Genomic DNA, 15,624 nt, shown 5'->3' on the forward strand with positions numbered 1-15,624 from the left:
ACTTCACTCTCCATTGCTCACCAGAGGGCACTGCAGCACCAAGCAAGCCTGGCCTGAGACAGGGCTGTTCCCATCCCCTGCCCCAGGCTGCTGCCCACAGGGCCATAACAGAGTATTGTCCTGCCCTCCCTCACACCAGGCCCCTTCTCCCTGCATTTCTTTCCTCCGTTCTCTGCGCCAGGCTGGTGCAGCATTTTCAGGGCTGACTCTGGCCCTGCTCAGCCACCACACTCCAGGGCATCTCACAGGATCAGCTCTCTGCCTTTCCCATGCAGTGGAGATGCACCCCCCACACAAGGGCACACCCCATGGAGCCTGTCTCCTGCCAGAACCTGGACCTCCCCCAGCAGGGAGTAGAGGAAGCTGGCTTTCCTGGGCGCAGCAGAGTCTTTAATATAAGCCATACAATTTCCACTTGTAAAATCAGTTCAATAGCCATTTAAAAGGATAAAATGGAGGGGCTGCTGTGGTGACAGGGGTGTTCACAAAACAATGGAGTGGTCACGATCAGGCATTTACACTTCACATCACCTGCTGGCCCAAGTGCAGGCATTACACTCATGAACAGCATGCTGCTAAACTAAGCCAGACCCTCCTCTGACTCCAGAGCAAAAACCAGGCTGCCCTGAACCCACCCCTAAAACTCCACCCAAGAGGCATCCCAGTCCATCGCCAGGAGACACTGGTAGCAGGGGCTGAACCTGCAGCTGATGGTTCCCCAGGCCAGTGCCTGCCTCAGTACATGTGAGCGCAGCCAGCAGCTGCCCAAGCAGGTCCAATGGCATCAGCCCAGGAAGCGCAAGGCAGCCATGACTGAGAAGCCCAGCAGCATGGAGAGCACTTTGGGCAGGCGGCACTTCGGGGAGTTCAGTTCATGAGGCAGGATCTCAAGGAAGGTGATATAGACAAAGGTCCCTGCAGCGATCCCTTCCAGCAGGCACTGGGCCATGGTGCTGCTGGGACCTGGGTTCTGCATCATCACAATCCCCACCGCAATGCCAAGGGGAGACATGAGGGCAAAGGTGCCAATCAGAGCCACAAACCAGCGGTCAGGGACCTGGCTCTGGAGCAGCAGGAGGGAGAGGCTGACAGCAATCACGCTTTTGTGTGCCAGGATGGCGATGCAGATCTGCAGCACCTTGGACTCCGTGTCCTGCAGCCCCACGGCCAGGCCCTCAAACAGGGAGTGCACCGACAGAGATAGGAAGAGGACAAAGGAGCGGAAGGACGAGTGGGCCCGGAAGTCTGCAGGCAAGTGAGGTGCACCCGTCTCCACCACCCACTCACCAGTGTCTGCTGGCTGAGGGGTGGCCTCCCCACAGGAGAGGAGAGGGGTGGCCTCCCCTGACCTCCGCTCACTGCAGTCCAGGACCATGTGCTCGATTATGAGAACCAGCAGGAAGCCAAGAGTCAGGACAAATTCAGGAAAGGGAAAATCCACCTGGGAAGCAGAGAGAGCATTAGCCCGAGCAGACGGCTCCGGACCCCCAACCCAGCAGAGACAGTGGAGATGACCCCAGGGACAGCTGGTGGGGCTGCAGCTGGGAACCGGGAGGAACAGTAAACTTAGCTGGCCCATCGCAGCGCTATTCGGGAAGGGGGCTGCGGGGTACCCTACCGTGATCCGCTGGCTCCGCAGCGCCTCCCGCATGTCAGACAGGGAGTCAGGGACGATGTCCAGCAGGCAGGTGGCCAGGAAGATGCCTCCGGCCACGCAGCCAACAAAGCTGCGCCATCGCCCGCAGATCCCTGCTCCGGAGAGGGAACAGTCAGCATGTCAGCCCCCCACTGGGAGACCCCGGCCCGCGGGGGGGGCAGGGTCCCGTCGTCCTCCCTCCCCCTCCGCCACTGGGAGACCCCGGCCCGCGGGGGGGCAGGGTCCCGTCGTCCTCCCTCCCCCTCCGCCACTGGGAGACTCCGGCCCGCGGGGGGGCAGGGTCCCGTCGTCCTCCCTCCCCCTCCGCCACTGGGAGACCCCGGCCCGCGGGGGGGCAGGGTCCCGTCGTCCTCCCTCCCCCTCCGCCACTGGGAGACTCCGGCCCGCGGGGGGGCAGGGTCCCGTCGTCCTCCCTCCCCCTCCGCCACTGGGAGACCCCGGCCCGCGGGGGGGCAGGGTCCCGTCGTCCTCCCTCCCCCTCCGCCACTGGGAGACCCCGGCCCGCGGGGGGGCAGGGTCCCGTCGTCCTCCCTCCCCCTCCGCCACTGGGAGACCCCGGCCCGCGGGGGGGCAGGGTCCCGTCGTCCTCCCTCCCCCTCCGCCACTGGGAGACCCCGGCCCGCGGGGGGGGCAGGGTCCCGTCGTCGTCGTCGTCGTCCTCCTCCTCCTCCTCCCCGGGGAGATCCCGCCCGCACCCACCCGCGCCCCGCAGCCGCACAGGGAGCACCCCGCAGAGCAGCGGCAGGAGCAGCAGCCCGAGCAGGCAGCCCAGCTTGGCCGCCAGCAGGGACCGCATGACGCCACCTCGGGGCTCGCCGGCCGCCCGCGCGAGCTTTAAAGCCGCTCTTCGCGGGACAGGCCCCGCCCACAGGTGCACGCGGATTGGCCAGAGCTACAGAAAGGGGCGGGGCTTGCGCGCAGGCGGGCGGGCGCGCCCCAGGCCAGCAGCTGGGCCGGTTCCACGTGGTCGGTGCGGAGCGCAGCGGGTGCGGCCTGAGGCCGGACTGGACCCGGGCCGGGCTCCCCCCTTCTCTGCGGGACCGGGCCGGGCTCCCCTCCCCTCGCTGCTCCGAACTCAGCTCCCTCCAGCCGGGGGGGACGAGGAGGGTGAAGGAGCCTCCTTGTCTGTTCTCCTGGGGGCTGGATCTGGCACCTCCCTGGGTGGGGGCCACCTCTGTCTGCTCCTGGGCTGGGGTGGGCTGCAGCGGTTCCTCTTCTGTCCCCGCCAGCCCTCTGAAGTGGAGACAGGAAGGGACGTGCTCCAGCAGCCAGGGGAGTGAGGGCTAATGGGCCTTGAGGACGGCGACTCTGGGTTCAGAACTTGACCATGGCTTCCTTTCAGTGCTCTCCAAGGGCTGGTCATGTGGGTGGGTTATTGGGCCATCTGGCAAAGAGGAGGGATGGGAGAATCTAGCAGCAAAAGTTTTAATGTCTGTCAATAAGTCTCACCCCCTTAGCTGCAATCTGCCTGTGAGGCCCACCCTCCTCTATCAGCAACAGTGTAGACAGAGGATTTGCGGCCAAGGTGTGTGTGCAGCATACCTCTGAAAGACCAGGACAGCAAGGCTCCCCCTCCCCTGTCACCGCCCCTGGGCTACTGCCCCAAACTGGTCAACACAGGGGGCTGCAGAGATGTTCTGAGCCTTCACAGGACACCTGTGTGCCATCCTGTTCCAGGGAGATGCCGTTCCTGGTCCCAGCTGGTGATACCATGTAATCCTGGTGCAGCAAGGCCTGCAGACTAGCTTGATGCTGCCAAAGCACCCGCGTTTCCCTCCAGTCAGCTTTGACGCCACAGCTTTTGGCTTTCACTCAGTGCTCTTTTGTTCTCAGATCCTGGGACAGGACTAAATAGGGGCCAAGCTGGCTCATTTTACATCCCCGTCGTAACCTGTTCTGTCTTGTTCTGCTTTCCCAGCTAAGCAGTTTTAGGGCTTGTCTACAAACGGGGGCTGCACCAATTAAAAATTATAGTGGAGTGTGACGCTGTGAGTGTAATATAATATCTCATTGAAAGGTGACAGGGTCAGAAAGAGTTAATTAACTCACAGACTGACATGAGCCATGGCTGAACTTTAGAGACTGGTTAGGAAGATATGTAAATGAAGAGAGCTTTGAAATGCAGCCTGCATTGTTCGAGATAGAAGAGTAGATAGAATAGGAGTACTTGTGGCACCTTGGAGACTAACACATTTATGGTGTTACCATACACACTGTAAAGAGACTAACAAATTTATTTGAGCATAAGTTTTTGTGAGCTACGAAGCTATGTAGCTCACGAAAGCTTATGCTCAAATAAATTTGTTAGTCTCTAAGGTGCCACGAGTACTTCTTTTCTTTTTGCAGATACAGACTAACACGGCTGCTACTCTGAAACCTATAAGGAGAGTGATCAAGTAAGGTGAGCTATTACCAGCAGGAGAGAAAAAAAACCATTTGTAATGATAATCAAGGTGTGTCATTTCCAGCAGTTGACGTGTGAGGAACAGTAGGGGGGAAATAAATATGGTGAAATAGTTTTACTTTGTGTAATGACCCATCCACTCCCAGTCTTTATTCAAGCCTATTTTAATAGTGTCCAGTTTGCAAATTAATTCCAATTCAGCAGTCTCTCATTGGAGTCTGTTTTTGAAGTTTTTTTCTTGAAGAATTGCCACTTTTAGGTCTGTGACCAGAGAGATTGAAGTGTTCTCCAACTGGTTTTTGAATGTTATAATTCTTGACGTCTGATTTGTGTCCATTTATTCTTTTACGTAGAGACTGTCCAGTTTGGCCAATGTACATGGCAGAGGGGCATTGCTGGCACATGATGGCATCTATCACATTGGTAGATTGATAGATGCCATCATGTGCCAGCAATGCCCCTCTGCCATGTACATTGGCCAAACTGGACAGTCTCTACGTAAAAGAATAAATGGACACAAATCAGACGTCAAGAATTATAACATTCAAAAACCAGTCGGAGAACACTTCGATCTCTCTGTTAGTCTCTAAGGTGCCACAAGTACTCCTTTTCTTTTTTCAATCTCTCTGATCACTCGATTACAGACCTAAAAGTGGCAATTCTTCAACAAAAAAACTTCAAAAACAGACTCCCAAAAGAGATTGCTGAATTGGAATTAATTTGCAAACTGGACACCATTAAATTAGGCTTGAATAAAGACTGGGAGTGGATATGTCATTACACAAAGTAAAACTATTCCCCTTCCTCGCCCCATTCCTCACACATTCTTGTCAACTGCTGGAAATGGCCCACCTTGATTATCGCTACAAAAGATTTTTTTCTCTCCTGCTGGTAATAGCTCACCTTATCTGATCACTCTCCTTACAGTGTGTATGGTAACACCCATTGTTTCATGTTCTCTGTGTATATAAAGTCTCCCCACTGTATTTTCCACTGCATGCATCCGATGAAGTGAGCTGCAGCTCATGAAAGCTTATGCTCAAAGAAATTTGTTAGTCTCTAAGGTGCCACAAGTCCTCCTTTTCTTTTTGTGGAAACAGACTAACTCGGCTGCTACTCTGAGAAAAGTAGATGTTTGCTCATGTCTTGTGATGTAAGCAAACAAGTCTTGTCTATGGCTATAGCTTTGATTCAAAGATCAAAAAAGGAATATTAACATTTAGGAAGAGACTTGAGTGAAATAGTATTATTGTCTGTATGTCTCTTTGAAGGTTGTGATAACATGTATCTGAACTGTTTTATGGATAAATTATCCTGTGCTAATTGCCATGATGTTTAGGAGAAGGAAAGTTAAGCCTATTGTTTTCTCAGGCCAAAAGGCTGCAGGAAATGTATAAAAACCCTGGGACACGATCCTTCTTCATCTCAGATCTGCTTTAGGTTTCAAGAGGGGGAACCTTAAGCCATAAGGACTGAGATCCCCAGTCACTGACTGGAGTCACCCTGAATATGGACATTGGACTATAACCTATGGACTATTTCTAAAAGGACTTTTGGCAACTACAAGCTCATCTCTGCCATGTATCTGAACCTCAAGAATTGAACTCAAGTCTGTCTGTATATTGATCTTTTAACCAACACACTCTTTCTTTTCTTTTTTAATAAATGTTAGTTTAGTTAATAAGAATCGACTATAAGCATGTATTTGGGGTAAGATTTAAGTTATCATTTGACCTGGGTCTGGGGCTTGGTCCTTTGGGATCAGGAGAACCTTTTCTTTTGTATGATGAAATAAGATTTTCAGAATTTATCATCCTATGTTTGACAGGTCTATCTGGATGGAGGCCTGTGGCTGGGCACTTTAAGGAAACTGTGTTGTTTGGACATCTGAGTACCCAGGGAGGTGCTATAGAAGCTGTTTTGTGCTGGCTGGGTAAATCTAAGTATTGGAATATCCACCAGCATTTGGGGTTTGTTTGCCCTGTTTTGTTTGCAGTTCACCCTAATTGAGTGATCTCAGCTGGCTCCCGCGGGCAGCACCATCACATGGTGCAAAAATTTTGTGTGGACAGGGCCTTAGTCTCACCTTGCACTGGCAACCCTGGCCACTGCCCCCTAGGCCTCCAATCACCTGTGTTGATGTTGACCTTATCTGGAGTTTCCTTTACTCTGTCTTTTTGTGAGAGATAGGTGATCTCATGCTGTATCCTTGAGTGGGATGTGGGGAGGAGTGTCTGCTGTCTGTGTGCACAGAGTTATGGGGAGCAGGGAAACTGAACCAGTGTATCTGCCTGTGGGTGTGTGGGGGAAGCTGAGTTATTTCTGCCTGCTGCATCCCTGGAGGACTGTGAGGGAGAAGCTGCCAGGGCTCTCTGCTCGTGATACTTTTGAGGTAAGGGTGAGCAATGGGAGCAGTTTTCATGTTAAGGAACATTTTGCTGCAGGGTTTGGCTTGAGAGAGTCACATGCAGAGCTGAAAGGAAAAACCACTGTGTCCTGTGAGCTGGGGAGGGGAGCAGTGAGAAGTCCCGTGGTGGGGTGCGTGGCAGAGGACCGGCAGGGGAAAGGAGCCAGAACCCCCAAGTTCTGGAGGGGCCATGCCCTGGACTCCTGGGTGAGACCAGTCAGTCCAAACTCTCAAGGTGCTGAGTCTCTTAAAGGTGAATGTCAAACACTTCAGGAAAACCAGTCTCCTCCTTTGCTCAGAATCCAGTATGTGGGATCTGAGTCCATTTCCTTGGAGTGACTGTGACTCACCTTAACCCTTCAGACTCTACAGACAAGAATCTTCCCTGAGCAGCTTCTGGCTCCAAACCTCCTAACCCTAGCCATGGGGCCCAGCCCTTCGCTGGGATATTTGTCAAGGTAAGAAATTCCTGCCCCTTGACCTGTTTGCCCATTGCCATTGCAGAGGGAACTATATGGTCACACAAACCCCAAACATGAAATCAAGCAAGCTAATTATGAGCTAGCTATAGGGTTGCCGGTTGTTTAATTGCACAAACCCAAACACCCGTGCCCTTCCCTGAGACCACGTCCCTGCTCATTCCATCCTCCCTCCCTCCCTGGCTTGCTGTCCCCTACCCTCACTCGTCGCTCCCTCTCCCCTACTCTCACTCACTTTCACTGGGGTGGAGTAGAGGGGATGTAGCTGCTTTTATTTACTTCCTTGCTTGTCCAAACAGCTGTTCACGTCACCTGCCCAGGAGGGAGCTGTGAAGCCTCAAGGCCTGCCCACATCACCTGGACTGAAGCTTGTCTCCCGTTTTGTGCCTACCCCTCTTGCTCCTGCTTGGCCTGGAAACAGGTGTTATCTCATTACCAGGCCACCAATGGGGGTTAGTATGTCAGATTCCTGACCAGGTTCTGCAGATGAAGGCAGGTTCCCATGGCCAAGTGGTCCAGAGTGTCTGCTGTCTGGAGCCTGGCTGCCTCCCCAGCTCGTCCTGCTGTTTAAACGTGCCACACCGTGAGCTCCTGCCCCTGAGCTCCTGCCCCGGGGCCTTTCCAGCATGCAGAACTGAGCTGAGATGTAAACACTCACCAGGGAGAAGCATGTGGGTGGGGCAGTGCATGCCCCAGCCTGGGCTGTAACCTACCATGTAGGACTCACAGCGCCAAGGCAGTGGGCAGGTGAAGATCCACTGGAATGCAGCACAGCTGTCCTCTGGGCCTGGAGGTGGAGGTTCCCTTTGTCCTGCAGGCCCCTGCTGTACCCCAGACTGCTGGCTGGGGCCCCCCAGTTGTCAGGGTGACAGGGTCTGGCCTGCTGGGAGAAGGCAGGCAGCTGCCCCCATCCCAGGATATTTCAGTCTCCACAATTATTTTGCTGGTGAATGGAGCCGAGCAGGCCATGGCCCAAGACATCAATAATGGAGCAGGCTGGCCATTGTTCATGGGCAGAGGCGTCCGGGCTGGCGGAGATCAGCCAGGCTATGCAGGGACAGGCCTCAGGATACAGGCTCGCGCCAGGGGTTGTCGGAGCAGAGACCCAGCACAGTGCCAGGTGTGGCGCCCCAACGCTTTGGTCAAATACATCGATTGTGCACAGCTTCTCCAAGTGCTGAGCCCAGTGAGGGGCTGGGCTGCCAGTACCGGGGCTGGGGGGCTGGGCTATGGGGACAGGAGAAGATGGGGGATGGGCTATGGGGACAGGGGATGGGCTATGGCTACAGGAGGGGCTGTGAGATGGGCAACTGGTACAGAGGTGGGGGAAAGGCTCGGTCTCCATCGGTGGGGGAGGGGAGCAGTCTCTATGGGAGGGTGGGGGTCAGTCTCTATCAGTGCGGGGAGGGGAGCAGTCTGTATGGGAAGGTGGGGGGGTTGGTCTCTATCAGTGGGGGAGGGAGCAGTCCGTATGGGAGGGTGGGGGGTCGGTCTCTGTTACTGGGGGAGGGGAGCAATCTGTATGGGAGGGTAGGGGCTCAGTCTCTATCGGGGGGGAGGGGAGCAGTCCGTATGGGAGAGTGGGGGCTCAGTCTCTATCAGTGGGGGAGGGAAGCAGTCCGTATGGGAGGGTGGGGGCTTGGTCTCTATCAGTGGGGGAGGGGAGCAGTCCGTATGGGAGGGTGGGGGCTTGGTCTCTATCAGTGGGGGAGGGGAGCAGTGAGTCCATATGGGAGGGTGGGGCATGGTTCCTCTCAGGAATGGCAGAGAAATGTCAATGGGGCACGGACCCTGCAGGCCATTCTTCCTCCAGGGGTCAGGAATTGGCTAATGGGGGTCACAGCCCTTATCCCTGGGGCTGTGCTGCTACCCTGGCTAGGAGCCAAGTTAGCACCTGCTGCTGTCCTGTGGTTGGCGCCAGGGGGCAGGAGTCAGGGCATGCTCACTCTTCCCCCTGCTGCTGAGCCGAAGGGGCGCTGGCGTCTCCCTGCCTTAGTCCTGCACTTCGAGTTCCATGCCAGGCTGTCAGATCCCCGTCTGGGCACAGAGCCGGAATGGCACTGGGCAGTCAGAGGAGGGCACTCCAGGAAGCAGATGCACCTTGCTCTCTCCTCCCCATCATCAGGTGAGGTGCGTCTGCCTCCTGCAATGTGCCCTCCTCCTGGTGCATATTGGCCCTTGGGCTGACTGGACACGCGGCATTAGCTATTATCATTAATGCCGGTAGTCCTAGAGCACCGAGATCCAGCAACCAAGACTGGGCCCATGTTGCCGGGGGCTGCATGGACTTGACCGAGATGGGTGCTCCCTGGTGCTGGGGGCTGCACAGTCCCTGACTGAGCTTGGGGTGCTGGGGGCTGCACAGAGATGTGGCCCCCATGGTGCTGAGGATCATATTGTGGCTCTTCACGTCTATTGATTTCAATGGATCTGGGCCCAAGTGACTTTCCGAAAGCTACAAGGGGAGTCTGTGGCAAAGCCAGGAAACAAACCCAGATCTCCTGAGTTCCAGCGCAGCCTCTGGCGCCTGCCCCTTTGCCCTCATGCCCCTGGCAGTCTCTGGCGTTCCTCCCCTCCTCTCCCTGTGAGTGGAAAGTGTAAGGTGAGCGCTGAGCTGGACTCGTCCTTCCTGGGTGTAAGTAATGCTCAGCCGGCAGAAAGAGATCAGGTGAGCCGGGGTTCGCCTGCCAGCCCCGCTGACAGTGTCTGGTGTCATGGTACAGGTCCTGTTCCCTGACAGCGAGCTCCCTGCTCCCCAGTCCAGCTGAACGCCCCTGTGACCACCAGCTTCCCCGGCCTCTGGCTTCTGGGGGCTCCTGCCCTGCATAAGAACACAGAAAAATGGCTTTGTCCCCCTGGTGCTTCTGGCTGCTGCTGCTGCAACCTCTGGCCCTGGCGGGTAAGTGTGGAGGCGCTTGGGGTATGGGGGGCATCGGCATGGAAAGCGTCTCTTCCTGGGGTACGTTCCTGAGGGGCAGCGGCTCAGCTTCACAAGGGAACCAGGGGACAGCAGGGAGCAGAAACCCAGGCTGCTGTCGCACAGGCGCTGAGGTGGCAGGGCAGGTCAGGCCAGCAGACCCACTAGCCTCACATCCCATCCCTGACAGGGGCCAAGTGCTAAAAACCCTGTCCCAGGACAGTTCCAAGTCAAAGCCCACCCAGCCCCCTTGCGCTGATCTCAGGTGGCTCGCTGGAGCCCCCCCCGTTCCCCAGTGGCCGTACTGCTATTTTTAGCATGCTACCTCAAGCAGAGGTAGAGTAAGCCTGTCTGCCCAGGCAGAGGTGCCGTAGTGTCTCCCAGCAGGATAGCCCCTGATAACAGGAAGATGTTGCCTGCCTGGGGCAATCAGTGATATCCTGTGGCAGTGAGTCCCACAGATGCACTGTGTGGCATGAAAAGGGGTTTCCTTGGATCAGATGTAAACGTGCCACCTGTCAGTGTTGCTGATGCCCCTTGCCTGTGCATTATGAGAGGGTGCCTAGTAACGCTGTGGGCAGCTCTCTGGGGAGTGGCATGTGCCTGGCTACAGCAATGACCCGTTTCTCGCGTCACAGGGCTGGGACAGGGAGGTGAACATGCAAAGGTGGGTGCTGAGAGCCCAGGCACTGTCACGGCAGCAGACCATGCACAGGTGGGCCCAGTGATTCCTGGTCAGCCAGGTCTGGAGTGACACTGAGCTGGGGCACGGGGAACTGCAGGTGCTCAGCCCCTCTCGAAGACCTGGGGAAGGCATGAGGCAGGTGTCACCAGTTGGTAGGGCTGGATGCCAGCATGGCTGGCGCTGTGCAAGCCCCGGCCCTGCAGCCTGCACACGCTGAAGCTGAAGGGGAGAGGGAGGGGAGTGCCCCTCACTCAGCCAGTTGCTGGGGGAGGTCCTGCCTTATGGAGCCCTGAAGGGCACCGTGCACTTGGCAGAGAGCTGAAAGACACCGGCCCTGCCCCAGCGTGCTCCCAGGTGCCCAGGCAGGGGGGTCCGAGCCAAAATTGCAGGTGGGCAGCTATGAAAGCCTATGTGCTGCACCTGATTGGCTGGGAATTGCTGCTTGATCAGTGGCTGCAGGGTGATGTGGACTCCCAGTCACTGAGCAGGTAGATGGGATCCTTGATGGATATGGGACCGGGTGACCCTTGTTCTCAGTCTGGGGCCTGCTCCAGGCCGTTTCAGCCAGCTTGGCTTTCCCTGCAGGAGTATCCCCACAAGGGCACAGGGTCCCAGTCCGGGACCTCATCTTTTCCTGATGTTGGAGGGCGGGCGGCGGTCTGGTGGCTCTGTCCTGTCCAGGCTTCCCGCAGGCCTGAGGCGGCAGGAGGATGTGCAGCCTCTGCTGAGGAGCGTGCTGTGGGGCTGGAGTCCCTGGGAATCCTGCCTACGGTTGGGAGTTCCCCCCTCCGGTCCTGTGGCAGAGCCGCAGCAGCAGGAGCTGGATTTCTGGCTTTCTCTAAAACATCTCCATGCACCTCAAGAAGCAGGAGCTGGAAGAGCTGGGGGGCAAGTCCTGGGGGAGCTTGTCGCAGCACCTCCTATCTCAGCCCTCCCCAACCCCCACTCTGCAGCTGAGGGACGTCCTGTTCTCGCTGAGGGACAGCCGTGACTGGGACACGCTCCTGAGCCTCATGCACAGCCAAGCAGCGTCTCCTGCAGAGGATGGGCCGATCACTCTACACCAGCTTCCGGAGGAAGTTCTCGTGTGTGACGAGTTTGCTAGTGGATGAGGTCTCGGTGGCCCTCGGTGGCCCTCAGTCAGCTTGAGGGGGAAAGTGCACTGCAGGTGAGTCGTTCCTTCCCAGGACTCATGGGGCACTGAAGCACCAGGCACGGGCCACACAGCCTGGCTCCAGACACTCACTCATTCCTTCCCTTCTCTTTTCTCAGGGACCCTGCAGCAGCTCCTACTGTGGTGAGTCATGGATGTGGGCCGGCACGTGGCCAGCAGTCAGACCCACGGGCTCCCAGCACTGCTAGATGGAAAGCCCCTGCTCATGCCAGGCTCCACGCAGGGTCATGCCAGTCCTGGGCTCAGGGGCTCCTGGGATTTCAGCAAAGAAGCCTCGGCCATAACCTTCCTCTGGCCCGCCCTAGGTCCAGAGCCAACTGCTCATCTGCCTGGGGAGAGTCACTGGAGGAGCTCTCGGAGGGGGGCCTGGCTGGCTCGGGGCAGAGGGGGAGCATGGCAGATACAGTGCTAGCTGCTGGGTCCACCTTGGGCCCATGAGCTCTGTGGCTGTGTCCCTGGCCTCTTGGGGGGAGGAGAGGAAGAGACATCCCTTTCCTTCCTCATGGACAGGGGCTGCAAAGGCAAGAGGAAGCTGTGCTAGCTGGGGGGTTGGGATATCACATGGCAGCCGTGGCTGTGACACCCCCTAACAAACAGGCTGTGTATGGAGCTGGTTCTCTCACAGGTGCTGATGCCCCCCATGGCCTTGCTGTGGGGCAGGCTGCGTTGCCTGGGAGAGGAGGGGGCTCTCCTGACCCAGGGGGACTGGGGTCAGGTGGGGAAGTTGTGGGACTCCATGTGAGAGGGGCCCTGGTCCCAGGCGGATGCTGAGTGCTGTACAGAGGAGGAGAACCCGCTGGGGCGGAGGCAGTTTATGCTGTGGGCGAGGAGCTGCGTGGCTAGGGGGTGGCTGAGGGGTATGCAGTGAGGCAGGGCCTGGGTGTGGGGGATGTGGTGGAGGACTGAGACGGCAGAGTGTGTCCCTGGGCCCTGGCCTGTGGAGTGTGGATTGCAAGGCCAGAGGGTTTGGGAAGAGAGCGAGCATGCGGGATTTCCCCAACCCATGCAGATGGGCTCCAGGGAGAGGTGATGGAGGCTCAGCGAGGTGTGTGACCAGCTCCTCTGTCTGCTGCTAACAGGGGATCAGGCACAACATCAGCTGGAACGCCTGGAACCTGGGGTTCAGCTCTAGGACCTTCCCATCTCCTCCACCAATCCTGAGCTGCATGCAGCCTGCCCGCAAGCCCCCCCAAGTCACAAAGAGGGCATCTGGAGACGCCTGGGGTGAGTGAGCCCTGGCCCTCAGCCGAGGTTATGGAGTCTGCCTGCAATGACACTATCCCAGGCCTGCCCGGCATCTCCAACTTCACTGCTTATCTTTACTGCAGCCCATTCAATGGCTCAGACAGCTCCAGCCAGCCGCCTTCAGACCTGGGGACTGCATGCTCCAGCTCCACCTGGTATTCCTCCTCCACCAGCGGGGACTCCACGTGGGTAAGGACGTGCAGGGAGTTCTTCCCTGGCCAGTTCAACACCACGGTCTGCAGCAATGCCTCCCTGCTGCAGCTGCCCTGTCCCAACCAGCCTCTCATGGAGCAGTTGTGTGTCAACCTCTCCCTGCCCCACAAAGCTGGCAGGTGTCTGGAGGGGCTGCCTGGGACCCCCTGGAGCCAGGAGGGTTTCTGGAGCTGCTTTCTGGGAAATCAGACTCTCTGGACACAGTGGCTGTGCACCAATGAGAGCCTGCAGGCGGTATCTGCAGATAGCGGTGCCTGGATCTCCAGACTCTGCCATGGCCACCAGCTCCAGACAAAGGCACTGATCTCCTCGCTGCTCAGGAACTCTGATCCCTGCAATTTCCATGCCTGGAGCCCCCAGGCGCTCAGGAACGCTAGCCTGATGGAGCAGTGCTGGGGGGTGAACCCCGCTAGCTTCCAGGAGCTGGTGTGTGAGAATTCCTCCCTCCTCCAGTCTTTGGTGTCTTCCCACCCCTGGCTCATGGATCACTGCCTGGACTCCCTGCAGAATGGGCAGTGCTTCCTGCAGCGCCTCCTGGATATCCTGCCTATTTCCTCTCATGTGGACACATCTCGGCTGTGCCGGGACCCTGTGTCCTACCTGCTGGGGCTGGTGTCCCAGCTCATGCACTGTGAGGAGGAGACTTCATGCTGGATCCTCAGCATGAACTATCTCCTGTGGCTGCTGGACTTCACCCTGCCCTTCTCCGAGCTGGACAAGTTGGGGCAGGCAGCCAGGGACCAGCTGAGTGAGGCCATCCTGCTCTCCAGCCTCCTGGACAACGGCTCCTTCTGGGTCTCACTGGAGGTGAACTCCTCCCTGAGCATCCTGCGGGCTGTGGGCCAGTACTTGAGGCAGGAGCATGACGCCCCGTTCAAGGGAGAGCTGCTGAGCTGCTTGAGTGTGAGTGGGGCCACTCCCTGCCCCTGGCTGGTGGGATGCTCCTGCTCCCTGCCCACCTCAGCCCCAGGGTCTGCTGCATGAGCCATGCTGGGGCTGACTCCAATCCTTGGTGCACCCCGAGGTGTGGAATCACTCAGGGCTGCAAGCCCCAACACAGCCACTTTGTGCACTTGTTTGTGCATGTGCCAGACAGATCCTGAACTGCTCTTGTCATCAGCTCTGCATGACAACCACAAGCCTCCCGTGGAGAGCAGGCCCCCCAGCACTGGATGCTGCACGGACACAATGTCCCAGCCCGGGGAGGCCAGAAACCCTGAGTCAGGCCCTAAACACCATGAGATCTGACAAGAGAATGAATTCCGTGTCTGCTGCTTGGCCACCGGCTTTCAGGGCCGTTCTGGGGCTTGTTTTCAAGGCTCCCTCTGCAGCCACATGCTTGGTTCACAATGAAAGCTGAGCTTCTCACGGAGCCTGACACCAGGTGCACGAGGGCTTGCAGCCCAGCAGTGGTGGGAACAGATCTGCAGTCTCCGGAATCCTAGCCCACTGCCCCTTCCCTCACCCATACTCCCGTCTCGTGTGCCTGGGCTAAACAAATCATAGACCCACAGGGACCACAAGTGCCATCTAGTCTAACCCCTGCCAAAGTGCAGGAGTGGTTGTGGTGGAACCATCCAAGGCAGATGCCATGTGCAGGGCAGGCTGGTGTGTGTCCATCGGGCATACCGAGGGCAGAGCTGTCTGGCATGGAAGGCAAACGTGCCGGGAGAGCAGGAGACCAAGCGCTTTGAGCAGCTGCAGACTGACGTCTGTGAATTGCTGCTGAACCCAGAACCCCCTTGAAGCCCCATGAGAACTGCCGGCCACCCAGCTAGCCCAGCACATCTTTCCAGAACGGGAGCCAGCAACGCCGGGCGAGCAGCGGCGCCCTCTGGCAGGGCCCGCGAGCTGCAGCGACTAGTGCTGCTTCATAGGGTTCATTGCTGGGGAGCCCTTCGACTAGGTTCCATGCCCTGTGGGGGAGGAGTGGCCCTTCAGCCTATAGCCATGTGCCGAGCTCCAGCAGACCCCCTCAGAGAGCCTGGGGCGAGGGCCATCAGCAAACCCTTGGCTGCGAGTTGCCCTTTTTGTGATGCTCCCCAGCAGCAACCCTGGGGGGCCAGCCCTGGAACTGGCTTAATGGGTAATTTAACAGCTAGCTGAGCAATTGCATAGTCCCCCCAAACCACCCCCTGAGATTCTGGGTCCCATCAGGCTTGGCAGCACTGGGCCTGGAGGCCTTTGCTTAACGCAGTTTCCTTTTGGTTTCACGGTGGCCCACTGCAGGGAGCACAGTCCCAGCTGCCCTGGCGTTCCCCTGCCCCATTTGCACCAGGCAGCCCAGTGACTCCTGCGCTGTGGGGAAGGGTCAGGCCCTGCACAGCCAGGGGCCTAGATTAACCCATCTCTGGAATAAGAGCTCCTTTTGGTCTGCCGGAATCCAGGACAGTCCTGGGGCCAGGAGAGAGACAGAGGGAAAGAGCCCAGACCTCTGGAGAAG

The 15,624-nt window shown here is 57.6% G+C and overlaps 1 protein-coding gene across 1 annotated transcript; it reads right to left on the reverse strand.

The window, feature by feature from the left end:
- Nucleotides 1–368: 368 nt before the first annotated feature.
- LOC119862357 (zinc transporter ZIP1-like) lies at nt 369–2,489 on the reverse strand. Its single transcript, XM_038418987.2, has 3 exons — nt 2,357–2,489; nt 1,619–1,749; nt 369–1,441 (listed from the first exon to the last, which is right to left on the reverse strand). Exons 1-3 carry the CDS (start codon nt 2,451–2,453, stop codon nt 785–787), a joined length of 885 nt encoding a protein of 294 aa, XP_038274915.1. The 5' UTR covers nt 2,454–2,489; the 3' UTR covers nt 369–784.
- Nucleotides 2,490–15,624: the final 13,135 nt, after the last annotated feature.

This window comes from Dermochelys coriacea, chromosome 10 (assembly GCF_009764565.3).
Source record: "Dermochelys coriacea isolate rDerCor1 chromosome 10, rDerCor1.pri.v4, whole genome shotgun sequence".
NCBI classification, from domain to species: Eukaryota; Metazoa; Chordata; order Testudines; family Dermochelyidae; genus Dermochelys; species Dermochelys coriacea.